The 17,849-nt window shown below is 37.5% G+C and overlaps 2 protein-coding genes across 6 annotated transcripts in view; both read right to left on the bottom strand.

Annotated features, from left to right (window-relative positions):
- The window catches only part of elmo2 (engulfment and cell motility 2), a 30,133-nt gene extending 28,298 nt beyond the window's left edge, over positions 1-1,835 (bottom strand). For all 4 annotated transcript variants that reach the window (XM_042500751.1, XM_042500767.1, XM_042500759.1 and 1 more), the window contains exon 1: positions 1,786-1,835. The gene's annotated coding sequence lies outside the window, so the exon portion shown is untranslated. The remainder of the gene's footprint in view (positions 1-1,785) is intronic.
- A 1,344-nt stretch (positions 1,836-3,179) lies between these two features.
- Positions 3,180-17,849, bottom strand: arfgap1 (ADP-ribosylation factor GTPase activating protein 1). Of its 2 annotated transcripts, XM_042500735.1 has the most exons (13): positions 17,632-17,849; positions 15,393-15,463; positions 14,706-14,815; positions 14,438-14,609; positions 13,484-13,584; positions 13,314-13,400; positions 13,095-13,209; positions 12,931-12,987; positions 12,763-12,795; positions 11,212-11,268; positions 9,384-9,443; positions 8,761-8,816; positions 3,180-8,655 (listed from the first exon to the last, which is right to left on the bottom strand). In XM_042500735.1, the coding sequence occupies exons 2-13, from the start codon at positions 15,450-15,452 to the stop codon at positions 8,316-8,318; spliced, it is 1,248 nt and encodes a 415-aa protein (XP_042356669.1). In that variant the 5' UTR covers positions 15,453-15,463; positions 17,632-17,849; the 3' UTR covers positions 3,180-8,315. The 2 variants fall into 2 exon arrangements, with proteins under 2 accessions (XP_042356669.1, XP_042356674.1); XM_042500740.1 differs by lacking the exon at positions 9,384-9,443.

The raw sequence follows: 17,849 nt of genomic DNA, 5'->3' as shown, positions 1-17,849 counted from the left end.
TCAGATTTTGGATCATTGCAAAAATTAGCTATGTGGTAAACAAACATTTATGATACTTACACATTTTGTTGGGCAAGATAATTTTCACAAATACACACCACTGTCAGGATTTTTGAAGCCAGAACTAAAAGGATATTGTTAGGCTAACAACTACTGTCACCACCACTACAAAGCTGTAAAGCTGTGCGGCTAGATGATGTTCTGTAGTGTCATTTAGCCAGTTGTTAGCAAACACCTTTTTTAGGAGACAAAAAAGCTTCAGAGTTCGAGAGTGGGGTATTTATTGACATATTTTATGTCATAGAACAAAACGTGAAAGTCTTTTGATCTTGAGTTAACCACAGGCCTTCTTAGGAGGGGGAACCTCCCCAGTTGCTCTCTCTGATTTTTCTTCCATTTTTTTTTACCATTTAAGAGTTTTGGGGGAGCTTTTTCCTTATCTAAATTAGGAATCTCAGGAGAGCCGATGTCATATCCTGTAAAAAATTAAGGCCACTTCAAAGGCAAATGTGTGGTATTGGGGAAATAAAACTTACTTGCACCAGTCATGCAAGTGAGCCAGCACGCAGAAAGACACTGAACTGACACACCTGTAGTTATTAAAGATACCTGTGCTTCTCTTGGTTTGTCTTTCAGTAGAGGGCACATCAGAGATGCAAGCTGATGGCAACTGCTAAGTGGGGCCAAAGGAACTGTTTTCTATCCTAAGTATTATTTGTTCTTCATTTCTATAGCCCTGTCATCTCACTGGTATATGAGTGGGTACTGGGCTGCTGTACTGGGAGATTTTAACAGAGACCTCTGAGCAACAGTTATTTGGCTGCACGCGCTGCGGCGGTAGCATAGCAACAACTGCGAAGGAGCTCGAGCCTGAAAAGAAAATCCCACAGTGTGGCTTCGTTTCAAGACTCCCAACTTCTCCTCCTGTCCCCCACCAGCCACTTTTCACCGCGACCCGGATGTTTCTGACGCCATTTTACCGTTCTTGTAATGTGGTTAGGAGCTTTCTGTCTGGACTGGTTCAAATAAAACATTCACACATGTAGCTGCTAGGCTGTGAAGCAACCAACTTTTATGATAGCTAACAGTTTGCTAGCTAGTTGCGGAGTGGCGCCCCCTATGGTTACACGGTGCTTATCAAGAGATGACTGAAAAACAGCTTCCCTTCATCCTGTTGTCATAAAAAGATGACTTAATTGAGACACATTTAGGGTATTTCTGAAAGAAACGTGATGGCAGTCAACCGCTTGCATGTTAGGAGATGGACCGTTTGTTGGCAGGATGTTAGCTATCGTCACTGTTAATACACGTTTTTTTTTTTTAACAATAAACTTACTAATAAAGGTTTAAGGCCTGATTAAATCTGATTAATCAGGCTGGACTGAAGCTATTGTAACCACAGGGAGCTCACACACTGATGCAGCAACGGCTTCAATTTGCAACCTTGTGATATTTAGCTTAATCAATCACAACTGGAGATAATTATCGGTATATTAAACAGCGGCTAAAGCAGATATCACCACATTTTCCCTATTCCCTGTGTGAAGTTAATAGTAAACGTCAAACTCACTCGCTTTTACAGTCAGTACCAGCGTTATTATCCCTCCAAAGGCGGCTAACGTTACTCAGTCATCCAGCCAGTCTCTGCCTGTTCCTCCATTGCAGTCCTGATGCAGCCCGACTCCCGGCGGCTGCTCGGGTGATGTCCTGATGAATCTACTTTCAAACGGCTGTAAGGTTTTGTTGAAGCCTAATAGCTGCTAATGTCGGAGCTCAGTTACTCACCCTGTGACTGGGCCATCGATGATGCTCTCAGTATCCCCTCTGTCTCTCTCTCTCTCTCCAGTGAGATAGTTTTGGGAAGGAGACACTATTCCACGCCTTGTAGGCGGGACACAATGTAAATGTCACCGTCTGTTAATGAGTCAGGCCCTTCATTAAATTATTAGCGCTCACTCAAGCTGACGCCTTCCTCACATGCTGTCAGGAAAGTTACTGTAGCGAGGAAGATGCGACATCACTGTGTCTATGTTTGACTTCTCAAGGTGCATTAACCTGACAGAGTTATAGTGAGTCTTAATTATCATATAAAACTTCAAGTACAAGCTTAGTCCCAATTAAACGCACAGCACCTTCAACTAGCCCGGTATGGCGACACATTTTGACAAATAAAGGCCGGTCTCAATTAGAGGCCTGGTCTGGTACCATGCAGTTCATTTTTCTAGAAGTTCTTTATATGTGTAAAGCCGGGTTGTAGGCTCCCTGCTCAAGATAACATCAGTTAGCTGCATAAATCACGCATACTGTATGTACTAAATGTTGTATGTACACTTCTGTCAATATGGACATACTACACATCTATTGGTTGATGAGATTCTCTACAGTTCAGGCATTCAGCAATTTTACTGGAACCATGAATGCCAAAAAAGCGGTTTACAGTAAACAAGAGGAGAAGAAAAAAGAGATAAGTAAGGGGGAAATGTCCAGTGCATTATAGTCATAATGATCATAATCAGGGGCGTCACAAGGAATTCTGGGCCCCATGAAAATAGATCTCATTTGGGCCCCATCACCACGGCCCAAGTCAACCCTGCACAATTGTTAGAACCACACTGGCAAATACTCAAATTAACTGTCCTCACTTTCTTCACCTTCTTCTGTCCTCTCTTCATCATTCTCACTATCATATATTTCAAATTATTTTACAGAATTATTAGTATTGATATGTTTTTCTTCCAGGTCATTTCTTGCTTTGTATATTTATTTTTTTACTCTCTCCTTTTTGTTGTTTTTTTGTTTGTTTGTTTGTATTTCTTGGCAAATATTTAAGTATTTTTCTTGTACTTTTCACAGATTTCTTGCTAACATTTTGGTCATTTCTTCTTTTGTTGCTCATTACCTTCTTCCCATGTTTTTGAATAAATTAAAGCCAATTTGCCCAGGTCTCAAAGGGTTAAATGAATAATTTGATTGCATTTCCATCTTTGCTAAGTTTTGTGTGAAAGGAATTAAAAGCCTGTCCCATAGAGATGCCTGCCCCAATATAAGCCTGTTTTTTTTCACAAACTATTTCTCTGACACAAAGCTACTCTTTTCCTAAAACATTTTATGTTGCTGAGGAAAACTTAAACCCACCTAACCTGAATAGGGTGAACAAATGACTATAGTTTCTGAATCCATTCACGGCACGATACATTTTTATTGAACACGGAAACCATGTGTACAGGAGAAACATCCACAGCCTCAACTGAGTAGGTAACGCTGGCTCACCTCATGAGATGGCTGCTGGTGAAACTTGAAGGGGCAAGCAGACAACTGCACTTAAATTCACTCAGGAAACGACTTTTGTAAATCAAACAACAGCTGAATGTTTTTAGCTCCACGTTACATTCTCATGCATGACATCAAAAATAGTATTTCTGACATAATAGTTTCATTAACAAACACGAACATACCCAATCTCAAATGTTCGACAGGCACAGACACTGAGCCAGACTGCTGCTCTGAAAAGTTATTAGCATTACCTTCAGACTACATCAGGTTTTTAAAATAAAAAAATAAAAAATGCAAGACCTATCGGATGCATTTCAGTCAATAACATATTCTGCAGTCTGTTTGCGAATCAAATCTACCATTAACCTCAACATTCGCCAATTAAAAAAAAGCCATTATATTTCAGAACAAGAGCTCTTTTACTGATTTCAGACAAGTGGTGGTTCAAATTTTCCCTTTTCAAAATTCATATCCTGGCAGTTTTTATGTTTTATGCCATCGCAAAATAAAAATAAAAAAACAAAATGACAAAAAGCTTCAATAATATAGTAAAGGCTGAGGGTAACAATATATGTTTGGTGGTGATTTACTGACATGTACACCTCACTGCATCAGAGACACACAAACTGACACCAGTAATAACAGAAAGCAATCACAGCTGTTTAAGGTTTGTAAACACATGACCATACATGAACACGACTGCAGAGGTTCAGCGACACAAATGTTCCAGGAGTGATACTTTCGTTTTTTTACATTGCACTGTAACTGTGAACACACTAACACTGTAGATCCATCTTTGTTGATCTGCTTTAACAACATTCCTTCGGCAATGACAAAACGAGCCACAGCAAAGCCTGCTGTTATAAGATCTTTGTCAAAACAATGCTGAAATGTTCACAAAAAAAGCATGTTTTTATCATCAATTTACCTGTCGAATATTTTCACGTTAAATCGTTTAGTCTATAAAATGTCAAACAGTTATGGAAAATGCTAATCACAATTTCCTAGAGTCCAAATTGACGTCTTCAGATTGCTTCTTTTGTCCAACCAACAGTCCAAAACCAAAAGACTCTTCATTTACCATCATAAATGACAAAGAAAAGCATCAAGTTCTTACATTTAAGATGCTAAAATTTTCAAATGTTTGACATTTGCCTTAAAAATTACTGAAACAATAAATTGATTATCACAATAATTGGCAATTAATTTTTCTTTCATCAGCTTATAAATTAAACAACTCATCGTTGCAGCTCTAATGTTGACTACTAAAAAATCGGCTGTAAACTGAAGACTTCTTAGAGGTAGGAAATGGGCATGGAATTAAGTTCCCAGGAATAAGCCTTCACATATTAAAACAAAATATTATTTTTACTATTCATAAGGCCCAATCAGTACTGCCTATATAAGTAAAACAAAATGTTAAAACATCCTAATAACAAACAGGAATCCAGCAGCTTTATTGCACAGGCAGACTGCTCTGTGAGCAGCTAATAATTGACTACTGGCCAATGATCACAGACAACAAGCCTCAAAGAATATAATGCAAACCAAGCATGTTAATATGTCTTTTGGTATTAGTCATTATCTTCTGCTTTAATTCTTTATTTTATTTTATTTTATTTTTTTACAAATGTAGACAGATCCAATAAAGCTGTTCCGATACTGATACCAGTATCAGAAATGCCTCTGATACGGCCTAAAATGCTGGATCAGGTATTAGTGAGTATGTAAGTCTATGCACCAATCTGATACCAAATGTTGTAATAAGCTTTAAAATAGTTTTATACCTGAATAAAAAAGCAGCTTTCCCAGAAAAAGATTCTTCTTCTTCGCTCTAAAAAGGTAGCCACAAAGAGTTGTGCTGTGCAGCCGCTGGCAACTACTGTTTTATAGCAGCGAAGAAAAAGTGATTTCTGGCAAAAACTGTAATGTTAGTTGCTAACACAAAACGTTAGCAATTGGGCTATATTTTATTCTTCCAGTTTAGGGTTTAACCTTAACCATAACATAAAACAATAGTTATCATTTCCAATTCATAAAGGATTAGTAGAATACAGCTGTGAATTTTGTCTTTAATGCCATGGTATTGGATTGTTAGTTGGTATTAGCCAATACGCAAGTTAAAGTATCTGAATATCAGGTATCAGGAAGAAAAAAATGGTACTGGAACAGCTCTACAATCAAACAAAGACCTGTGATGTTATATATTACAGAGTAACTTAACTCCCCACTTTCAACTTGAGTGCCCCCTCCCTGGAATGTAAAACAAAGTCTCAAAAATGGGCAGGGCTGGGAGAAGAGCGGAAACATGCCCAGTTACCTAATTGTGCTGCCTCTCAATCCACAGCACCTTCCTGCCACCTGCGCACACACAAAATAGAAGGTTGTTAAGAGTGTGGCGACGGGGCGGCGACAGGGGGCTCAGTTGGAGATTAAAGCACGTTCATGCTACCAAAAAAATTCAATTGGAAAATTCAAATGCAATGGGCAGGTCTCAACCTTTTGTGGGCAATCGCTATGCACTTGTACAGCACAGTACGTATAATTTACCAATATATATTACCTTTTAACTGGAAAAAAAGTGGTTTGGAGGTTTAGTTACTCTTTCAGCTTGGGTTGAGTTATAGTGGTTTGCCTCATTCATGAAGAGTGGGATCTGTGAGTTAGTACATGTACAATCTAATGAAACTTCATAGTCATTTACAGTATGATAAAGTCGCAGTACCTTATGTGGTAGAGAAGGCCACACAGGGAAGTTACTGTAGCTTCTGCAAAAATTTGGCCGAGTTTTAAATCCGTCAGCTCGTTTGAATTTTAAGATTACCAGAGGCTTGAAAAACCCCTAATTTCACACTGATTATATGCACACTTGTCCAAACAATGAGCTTTTCACGATAAGATACAACATTTGCATCTGCGATGTACAACATGAGCAGAGCTGCCATTTCCTCTGACTAAGGGGCACACCGGGTTGATTAAATTAATTCATGACAAAAGTTGGAGAGCCACGACCGCCACGAGCGCATAATGAGCCTCATTAACATTACTCCACAATTCAAGTGCTGATACGAGTGTGAAGTAATCCGTCATCATACATCAAATCCTCACAATACATAATGACCCAGGTGCTGCAGTAACGCAGATGTGGAGGACAGATCACACAGAGTTGCTTCATATGAAATGAAATTTACATTGATCTGTTCAGTTCAGGTCACAAGTTACAGGCTCACAGGCAACACCATGCAGTTACCAATGTAGTCTACAGTCCCCATCTGAGTCCAGTTATTTAAACACAGCCTCCACACACGCATACAGTACATACAGTATTTTACCCTGCAATTATCTACAATAAATCGTTTATATAATCTTTAGACACCTATTACTTAAAAATACCAAATGTTAAATTTTGAAAATAAATTTGCAAATCTATGAATTGAACTATTGCTGATGTCTAACAAGTGGCTTTCGTTATTTGAGACATTATTCAATGTTTCTGAGCATCAGCTGGATTTATAAGAGAACACGGGAACACAGTCTGTCCTGACTGTTTGAACTTTAATTTGAAAGTTTTGGTTTAAAAAGTATCAGCCAACTTTAAGGGAAGAAAAAAAAAACAAATAAATACATTGTATGATATTACAATAAATCCCCATCTTCTCCCCTGGTAGATCGATAGCTTTTGGCAGGTTGGCATTTTATTGGAATTTTATGTTCCACAATTTGATTTTGTGATTGATTTCTGTCATATTTTTGCTTGATAATTCTCAACCCAAGCAGATTAATTTCAGCTTTAAAGTAACAAATAATAATTAAAAAAAAACACCAATGTGATAACTTACCATAAAAAGTAAGATTATTTAAAGAGTTTCATAACAAAAAATAATACTAAAATTACACTGTGGGCATGTGCCCAAAAATATTTAACTTTACAATGAACATTTGAATGGGAGTCACTGACAGGTTTTGAGTTGTCATTAACAATAGATGGTGAAGATGGAAAAAAGTGAAACATAAATCACAGTATTGTATTAACCAATCGAAATTAGTTTCAACAGCTCATTAGTACATTCATTTTGAGTTTTAAGTCAGCTCGTCTGCATGACACTGTGTGATACAATACATGTATTTACCCTAAAGCACCTTACCTGATAGTTTTACCAGAGGGGCAAAAATTAATAAACTTTATTTGTTTAGGATGAACCAAATTAAACTTTTAAGCATCCGCTTGTGTCATTTTCTGGTCTTGATGATTTGATAATGTATATGCAGCTCTCTGCTTTAAAGCCCATCGACTGTTTGCACATTTTGAAAAAAAATACAAAAAAATACTATAAAGGTCATTCAGCTTTAGCTCATTACACATAACATTATAACATTTAAATTTCCAGCACCCACACAGATTGATTAATGGTAGCCAATTTGTTAAAGCGGTTCTTTGATTTAATGTAACCATGGAAAGAAAAATAAAATTAAAATATAAATTTCAAGAACAAAATGTGCAAAAGGTCCAGGGGCAGAATAAATCAATTTGATTGAACAAACAGAAAATCATGTCTTCAGTGTTTAGTCAATCATACTGTATTTACAAGGATTTATATTTACAATCTTAGATTTTCTCCATCATGCATCATTTTTTAATGTGGTGACTAGAGAACCAGTATCACTAAACCCAAACAGTATGAACACTGGCTTAGTCACCATTACGAGTTATATATTCGGGGAGCCCTGGCAGAAAATTATGACAATATCTACACTGATTGATGCTGAATTAGTTGTGATGAAGGTAATTTACAATGAAATACGTGAATGCGAGTCAGTGTAGTTGTATATTTTAAGAATATTCTTTTAATAATGAGCTCAACTTCCCCCTGGGCTTCAGTTATTGTTTCTTGGGTTTATAATAAATATATTTTGATGGGATTGACAGGAACTGAGCTGACGCAGCTCTTTCCCTGAAAGTGCCAGTGAGATGAACAGAGAGAAAGAAACAGAGGGTAAAGGCCAGAGCGGGACAAAGGATGAGATGTATGTTTGTGAGGTCACTACCAGTCTGCATTATCCCAGGCTTCCTCCGCAGGTTTCGTGGGACTCTTCTTCGTCTTACCATCCGCGTTCTCCCAGTTGTTGTCCCAGGCTTCCCAGCTCTCCTCTGTGCTGTGTTTGTTGTTGGATGCTGCTTCGGAGCCCCAATTGTCCCAACTGTCAGAGCTCTTCTTTGCAGAATTATCTGCGATGGTCCAGCTGTCACTGCTGGGAGATTTCTTGGCTTTTAAGGAGCTGTTGCTGCCAAAGGTTTCCCAGAAGTCCTTTGACATGGGCTGGCTGGAGCTGCCCTGATATCCCTCAGTGGCATCCATGTTCTGGTAGCTCTCTCCAGCAGACCTGAACACAGTCAAAATATGAAAACATGCTCGAGTAGTTCATGTTGCTTAGCAGTTAATCTCAGTTTGTAAGCAGGAAATTTTAATCATATGAAGTTATGATTACCCATCCTCCGGTTTTCCAGAGAAGAGATTGGTCAATTTTGCTCCAGCTCCCTGAACCTAAAGAACAGAGAACAGTTAAGCTGACAAGTTTCGTGCAGATGTTACTTCAAGTGTTAAAAAAAATTGTGAATTTATGAGAAACAAATGACTAATACATAATATTTTACTAGTTCGGAAATTTAATCCAAAAGTAAAAAGTAAAATAGTGGTTGAAGGTATAGCTGAAGGAATCTAAATACCATAAACATACAATATTTGCTCCACAACACATTAAAATATTACGTTACATTTCTAGTTTTAGCAACAGTAAGATGCAGCAATAATGTAACTGCAAACAGATGTTTGTTTACTAAGACTTTACATCACACAGGTTGACAACCAAGTACTCACCACCAGATTAAAAATGGCAGCAAGAAAAACAAGAGACGACATTCAATTAGAATTGTTCAAACATATATCATCACAGCAAAACCAGTCTCCTCTGAGGGTTATGATGTTGGGGCCAGTTCATGCTTATCACGACGCCCAGGTATTAAGTTCAAAGTGTCGGATCAGAGCTGCTGTTCCTGGCTCAGGAGACTGGTTTTGCATCAGTACAGCGTGGCAGACGTCTGCCCATCCTACCTTGCTTGCCAGCCCAGTGATGCCGACTGCCATTTCATCTAGCAATTTGCCATCTTTTACCTGAATGAGCCAAATTATTATTAAAAACTAAGGACAACAACAATATCCATCCACATATGTCAACAGAGCACATAGTGAGCAGCAGTTGGTTTTTGATTGTGAGAAAAGCCATTTGTGTTTTGTTAAGGGTGCTGAAAATCAACACAAGAAAACAACAACATTTTGTTTGAGTCTTAACAAAAGGTTGTTGTTCTCATGAGGAAATAACTCCAGTAAAGCAGCTACAACCATTCAGCAAGAGAGCGAGAAGATTGCTAAAAAAAGGCACATACCATAGATACCATAGACCACTAATGCCAACTTTACATTAAAAGACAAAGTATTTAGGTAAAACACCAGTCAGTTTTTTCAGTTTTCAGAGTGTGATTTTTTACTAACTGAAATGAACTCTACTTTGATATTCCTGTATTTTGATTTATGAGCATTAGTTTTTATATGGATATTCAGGACGTATTTTATCTCATTAAAAGACACATCCAGGAGCTGCTCATGTGACAGTAAGAGTTAGAGCAGCTGTGTGGAAACAAACTCACCAGCACCTAAAGGATGGTGACATATTTATTTCATAAATGTTGCTAAAAACAATTACTAATTAACAGTCAAGCTGAAGAGCTCCAGGTTGTGTCACCAGCCCAACAAGAAAATCACCGCATTTTGGAAACAGGGCTATGACCAACCCTTATTTGGATTTTTGATCAATCTGTTGCTTGCTTTCTCAATTAATTTGTTATCAGATTATTTGACTATTAATTTGATAGTTGACAGCCTAATGATTATTGGTGGAGCTCTATTTAGAAACCAAAGGACCAAAACTGTGGCATTTTATCTTTTACCACTGATCACTGAAGCTAAGCTGGAATTTCCAAAATTCAAAACGATCAAATCAAATGAGAGATTTTCAATTCAGTTATCTCAACAGATGAATAGGAAAATAAATTTGGTTAAGATCTTCGAATTAAACACAGATTTCCTCATGCTGTGAAGGTGGCTGAGGCACAGCTCTGAAACTGATGTGGAATATTTAAATGCAAGAGTGTAGGATTTGCTTCAACATTGGGGGGGTTATACTCCACCCAATTTTTTTGAGCAAAACTTTCCTGCATTCTGGTTTATTTTAATGCACCAATGTATGCCTCTTCTTCATCAAACTGTGGTGTAAATGTCTGTAATTTTTTCAGAATTGTCAGACTTATCAGCCCCCCCCCCGGGACATCAACATCTATGTTTAAATGTAGAATTGATATTAGCGTTACATCATTTCATGCCAATGTTATATGCTTTGAATATTGAATTGTAAAAAGGGTTTATAATACTATACCTACTATAAACAAACAGTATATAAGTCTGTCAATACATTATTCTTGTGATTATTTAAAACTAAAACCTGAATGTCTTAAAATGACACATGATATCTGAACAAAGACTTTGGCTGCCAAAAATGTTTAATGTTCTTCAAAGCCTGTCCAGTGACTGAGCTGAAGGTTAATACTGACTCACATCCTTTCCCACATAAATAGTTGCAGCTGTATGCTTCTGCAGGTCCCACTGCTTAGACACTTTCTGTGTTTTTAAAGGGTTGGGGGTGGGGATCGGGGGGGCTGCTTTCTTGAAACCGTAGCTTTTGTCGTTTAATTTAAGCTGGCATAAAGCAGATAAACTGGCACACACAAGCAGTGTAGAAAATAGCACATTCACATCTGAAGCTGTTTTTTTGCTATAAAGCACCGTATCCCACCACCAAACCAACAACTTCAAACATCAATGTTACCTTTTCTTGGGTGGGTTTGATAACATTCTCATTTAATGTCTGTCCTAACTCTGTGGCCTAGTTGGAAGTCAGAGGGGAGAATTCACTTGAATGAAACACAGTTTAACATTCACAGTAGAGCAAGACACTGAGCCGCTTGTTCTGCAGTAGCATGAAGTGACTGATCATTCCCATTCACCGTGACACTGAACAAGCACTAGAGGGTGTAATGGTTCAAAAAAACTTGCATCATCAAGTGTACAGTGACTTTCTCTTCTGAGGCAACACTGCATATATATTTTTTTCTGTGTAGTTTCACTAGAATTCTTTTAAGAGTAAATCTGTATTTCTAGATATAAAAGATCTGTGTTAACTTTGCTCTGTCTCATTAATTCTGCAGATAAACATGTGGCACAAAGGATATATGATTTTTCCTCAAGATTGTTTCCTTATAAAAAAAATAAATCAATATATAAAAATAAAATCAGTGCGCTGCCAACACCTTTACACCAAAAAAACCCAAATAAATTTAGCTTAGCATTGATTTCATGCCAAACCTAGTTGTTTTTACATACCATTACACCTCTACCGCATGCTAAGCAGTCAACAGCTCATGCATGAGTGGATAACCCATTATTAATGGATGTGAGCGAACAGTTAATGAAACAACATATCTAGATTAGGGGTAGGAATTAAAGGCAATTCCAATCAAGGTTATTATAGTTGACTAAAACCTAACTCAAAAATAAGACTAGGTGTGAAAAATAATATTTGAGTTAACTGAAAAAATAAAAAAAATAAAATCTAGACTTGAGAAAAAAAAGAGAAGTAACTGAAATTATACTGTATTTACAAAACAAAGAAAAGTTACGCAAGAAATGTGTTTGTATTGTAATACCAATTCTGAACCTCTTAAATCTTGCCCCTGAAAAATACCCTCCATAATATACGTAAATAGCAAAACTCACTCTGAGATCTAAGTGGCACTAAACCAAGTAAAAACAAAAACTAAAATGAAATAAAAATAAAAATCTGATGACAAACACAAAACTATAATAACTCTGACCCCATCACACAGTACAGTTGCCAACTGTCTTTCACAGGTTATCCATGAACTAAAAGTGCTGACACCAAGAATATACAGTGGATCTAAGCAGAGGCACATGAGGATGACGTTCACCATTTTACAAAATGTTAGTTAAACTGTGAAAACTAACTGAAAAACTGACAAGTTGACAAAATTAAAGAAAATGGTTAATGTGTATCTTAAAGAAAAACACGATGCGGAAAAAGCGCCATGCACCTATTATCTGCTTTACCGGTTCTGGGGGCGCTTTATAGCCCCTTAACTACATCCAGAGAAGGCAAAAAGATATCAAAGTAATAACACAGTTATTGCAGCTCTAAAGTTGACATTGTATCATACAGTCAGAGATTTACTGAGCAAAACAGCACACATTCTGTGAACAATCTCCTATTTCTTGTAATATATCAATATAATAGACGGAGGAGACAGACGAAAACTTCAAATGCGTTCCTGACTACATTAAATTAGGGCTTTATTAATCTTACCTTTAAGGTTGCTTGGTTTGCCAGTTTAGATGTCTGTATGAGAAAAAAAGGACGGAAATGAATTCATTCCCTTTCTTGTTTACAGCTGCTGTTGTTATTACAGAGATACAAACTCAAATTTACTACAGCACAAATATGATACAGCAGTTTTTGAATTAATACACTTACATTATCTTTAGCGATAGAGGCAAACTTGCTAGCTCCAACAGTGAAACTGCTCCAACCCTGCAAAAAAATTAAATTAAAGTAGAAATGAAAATAATGATTATCACAGGAGAAGAAAAATACAACAAAAACTGCAACTAAAAAAAAAGATATATATCATGACCTACTGAATAAATAGAAGACATGGCATTGTTAATGAAGTCATCCTCTTTCTTCTCTGGGGTCACCGTGTTTCCGAAGCCAACGTACCGATTCTCTTGATTCCCACTGTAGCCCCCTCCACTAAAGAGGCATGAAAAATGTTTTAAAAACAATTCATTCATTAAAAAATTTAAAAAAGCAACAAGTGCACAATAAAAGATGTGAAAAGAGTGCGAGGCTCTCACCTCTGATATGAGTTAACATCATCACTCAACCAGTCTTCAAAAGCTTTGTCACCAGATTTCACTGAACTTTGTCCAGGTCCTCCAGAGCTATATGACAGAAGCAAGGATTTAATCTCCATCCTGTAATCTGGCACTGCACACTGTGTGTTAAAATTTTCCATCACTTTTACCGATGAGAGGATGATAGGCTAGTCTTGGGTTGGGGAGATGTCCAGTTTCTGGCAGGGGATGTCTCAATGGACCACTCCTTACCCTCTGCTAAAGTTGCCACCTGTAATATACAGAGTAAAAGAGGATCACTGAATCTGGTGAACAGCGGACACCTTCACAAGCCAGTAATCTCAAAGAAGGGCCCCGCCAAAACTAGGCCATACTGCTACTAGCTTACAATGGGCCTTTCGGTGAAATTCATCTTTAATTTGGTTGGGTTTTTTGTGTGTCCTTTTTTGATGAATGAATAACACTTGAAATTTGAGTACATAGCAGCGTAGAGGGAGACAAAGCTTGAACAAAAAGAAATTGAAATGATTTCAGAAATGCTGGATTATTTACACAATATATTATCTTATGTGTATTATTAACATGATATCAATATTTTATTTTTATAGTCTGATTTGTGTTATGCCAATGATTTTCACTCACAAATACAAACAAAAATCAGACAGAACAATAGTTCCATCAAGCAAGTTTTAAGAGCCAGCAAGTGAACTAGCAAACAAGACACAAAACAACAACAAAAAGAAAAGGTAAAAGGAGTATCTATTTAAATTTACAGAATAAAAAATTAACAGGATTATTAGTCTTACAGTGTGTAAACTTACTGTAACAAGTTTTAAATATCATGTCTATTGTCAATGCAGATATATAATGACACCCCTAATATCAATTTAAAAATACTTATCTTAGCTAGCATACACGCTTACAGTAAGAAATTTAAAATCAAGTTCCCTCTTAAGTCCATCTCAGAGTCAGATGTTTATCTGTTTAAACCTTATGAGTGGAAAAATTGATCTCTACAGACAAACTACGAACGTGCTTTAACACCTTGAATGTGAATATGAAGAGGACAGTGCTAAATGTGAATTGTGTGTAAGAAAGTTGACCATTAAGTCAGTACATCTCACCTTATCCCTAAAGAGTGCAGCAGCTTTGCTGTTGTACTTCTCCTGTAAAGTCCAGGTGGGATCATAATCATCTTGGAGTTCAAGAAAAAGGCGGAATTTTCCATTTCCTCCTGCTTTCATCTTCTCAAGCTCAATATCTTTCCACTTGTCCATGGTGACAGAGCGCACAAAACTGCAGATTGGGCAAAGAAGATACATTAATCATCAGGCTGTTCAGGATGATGATTCTCCAAAATCATCAAATCAGAGTTCATTCCACTGTTCTCACCTGAGATGGACTCCCAGGCCGCGGTGCTTGCCAGAGCACTCAAGACAAATCCAGATCCCGTAAGTCACACTGACCCATTGAGGGTTAAAAGCCCCACACTCAAAACATAGCTGAAAAAAGACACATTGAGCAATTAATGAATTTACACATCTGTTAAGAAAAACTGCAAAGATGAATTTATAGACTTTTGTCTGAAGATTTTACGCAACCTGGCCCTACATTTAGAAAGACAATATCTAAATGCATTTGAACTCTGTACAGAATCATTTCACACTGAGTTAAGTTCTCAATTCTTTCTCTTAACTTGTCTGAAGATGAAAGCAATGACTTTTAAAGTAATTAAATCAAAAACTATCATTTTCTTTAAGTATGACAGTTAAAAATACAGAAAAGGAACACATTTATTCATACCATGCATTTATTTTTAGCTTAGGAGACATATCAGTCCTACTGTTGTTGCCAAAAACACAGGCCAACAAGATGTCCACTGGCAGTGAAACTGCCACCTAAAATTACTTCCACTGTTTATTTGAACAGGGATGAAAGCAGGGACATTCTGTGAAGGAATGTGGAAAGGTGCTGCCTTGAAAACCTCCCAAACACCTGCTACCTGCTATGTGATGTGACACTATTTTGACTAAACAGTGAAAGTAAAAGCCAAATTAATAAGTTGTTATGAAGACTTACATTATTCTCGTCTTCGGTTCTCACTTCCTTCAGAACTCTTCTTGTCCTTGGACTCGCCATGTTGACCCACACTGAAAGAGAATGGGAAAGAAAGTATATCCAATTCTCAATGCATAGTTTTGAAACAACTGTTTCAATTATGTCATCTGAAACAGATCTGGATCTGCTCCATGACAGCAGGCTTGTTTGAGATGAACTGTGCCTTGCTTGGACAGTGAATGAAAGCAGCAGACAGGCTGCAGCCAAGGAAGTGGCAAAAAAGCCGCAGTAAAACCTTCCCAGAATGACACAAGAAGCCAGCTAAATGTTCATCACACTGCAAGCTTTTTAAACTTGTTATATATAAATCTAACTTTCACAGGTCCTAAATAACTGTTATTCTTACCTGAGGAAAATGTCATAGAAGAGTCTTCAAGATCTATTATTATATAAAGAATTTTCAAGTAATGACCCTCTACCACAAATTGTCATCTCAGAGTAAAGACATTTCTGTGGTGGCCTCAGTTTCATGAGATACTCATTGTCCATGGCACTATGAAACCACAGCAAGTCAGCAGAGGTTGTACAGACCTCTAACTAGAATGCATCATGCAGTGATCCCCAATAATTACGAATGCAAAGATCTCAAACTAAGTGATTAATGACGCAGTACCTGGATGCTGTGACAGCTTTGATAGAGATGTTGGTGCACATTCACTGCTGTAATCCTTACACAGTGTGGTAATATTCTGTGTTTCTTTTCATGAAAAAAATCAAAGAAAAGACTAAAACCTACAATAAAGTTATTCTAATAAGAAGCCTATGTCGCCAACGCCTGAGATATGTATAAATATATATATATATATATATATTCCTCTGTGTCATAGTAGGTAGATGGGTAGGTTAGTGAGGAGGAAGTGGGTATACTGGTCTATTTATTCCAATCTTTTTCTGGCTGGTAAGTGGGTACACAGTAAATGGCCAGAAACAGAGGTGAGTAGGTAGACCCTCTACTACACCACAGGTTGTAAATACTCACAAAAGCACTAAATGTGTATTAGTGCAAGGCTGAAAATAGTCTCTCACAAATGCACTATTTACTACTGTTTAATTAATGTTAGGTTAGAGTGCCCAGGTGTTTAAGGCAGGTATACATATTACATATTTGGTATGAGGAAAAATGAATGAACCTTGGAGAGCCACTGGCAGGGCAAGAAAGTCATGAAGTGTTAAAAGAATGCATAGTTGGTGTTGTTATTTTGGTTGGTGTATTTATTTTCATAATCTGATGACAATAACAAAAAAAAACACAAAAAAGCCATCCTTATCCTATACACTGCCAGAGTCGCTGCAAAGCCCAATGTGACGTGTTAAAAATATATCTTTAACAGTCCAAAACCTAAATGTATTACATGTGCAATAACATAACGATCACATGATAAATTTACCATCTACTTATGATTGCAGATATACAGATAATGATGTCTTTAGTCACAGAGACAGTAAAAAATACAGTACAACTTGTATTAGGGTGAAACTGAACTGTGCTATTCTCAGACAGGTGTGTTTTCACAGAGAGGCCTTCCTTACACTCCATGCAGGTGAATCTAAAGAGATAACATCACTACCAAAACTCTCAGTCGACCGGTAAGTTTACATTCCTAAAACCAATAATCATTCATTCAGCCTTCACTGAGCAAAGGGAAATGTTACTCGCTGCAGCCAAGCTTTGGCAATCTTGGTTATTTGTAGGGGCAAACTGGTAGATTTGGATGGATACTCTCTATAAAAACAAATTCACTTAACCTCTGAGCGAGGCTGCTGGTTCACATAATCAGATTTTTAAATCAAGATTCACTGGAAGCAAGGCCTAAATGCAAAAAGGCATTATTATACAATTATTAGTGACACAACATGTCGCAAATGTCCATCAGGTCACGATGACTTCTGTAACTTAAGGAAATCCAGTCTCTAATGTTGAGACTGTCTAAGGTTTTCACACTGAACTGCAGTCGTGTCAAAGCTCTCGACTCGCAACCAACACATCGGATGTCATACAAGATGGGATACCGTGAACCGTCAAATTTAACGACATACGTCGAAAAACGTTACGATAACTTTGCGATGTCTTCCCTCTTATCATCATATACAGATTATTTCCACACAGACATCACACCAAAATATAATATTTAACTGAATTTCCGTGGAAACTAACGTAAATGCTAACGTTAGCAGGGGACCGTGCTAACTAGTCCGTTACCTGTCTGTGATTGATGAACCACGGAGACGCTGTTTTCAGAGGGTCTGCTGGCTCCGCCGACAAACTCGACCAAAAGCTTTTCTTCTGTGGCGGAGGCACTGCAGGTATAATACTGTCACACACTGTGTCAGGCCGTCAGGAGTGAATTATAACGATGTACTGCTGATGTTAAGCACCGGTAGCCATGTTCCTGTTTGCATACGTTGGCAGTGCAGTGC

The sequence above is a fragment of the Plectropomus leopardus genome, chromosome 2 (genome assembly GCF_008729295.1).
Source record: "Plectropomus leopardus isolate mb chromosome 2, YSFRI_Pleo_2.0, whole genome shotgun sequence".
Taxonomy (NCBI): domain Eukaryota; kingdom Metazoa; phylum Chordata; class Actinopteri; order Perciformes; family Serranidae; genus Plectropomus; species Plectropomus leopardus.
The sequence above is the reverse complement of the archived record's forward strand: the minus strand, read 5'-3'. Positions and strand labels throughout refer to the sequence as shown.

Bases quoted from the DNA above. Each gene is read 5' to 3' on its own strand.
- arfgap1 (XM_042500735.1), bottom strand. From the start codon at position 15,452: ATGGCGAGTCCAAGGACAAGAAGAGTTCTGAAGGAAGTGAGAACCGAA. The intron at 13,401-13,483 runs GTAAAAGTGATG...TCTGTCATATAG, and splicing joins AGCCTATCATCCTCTCATCG to CTCTGGAGGACCTGGACAAA. The intron at 12,988-13,094 runs GTAGGTCATGAT...ATTTTTTTGCAG, and splicing joins CCATGTCTTCTATTTATTCA to GGTTGGAGCAGTTTCACTGT.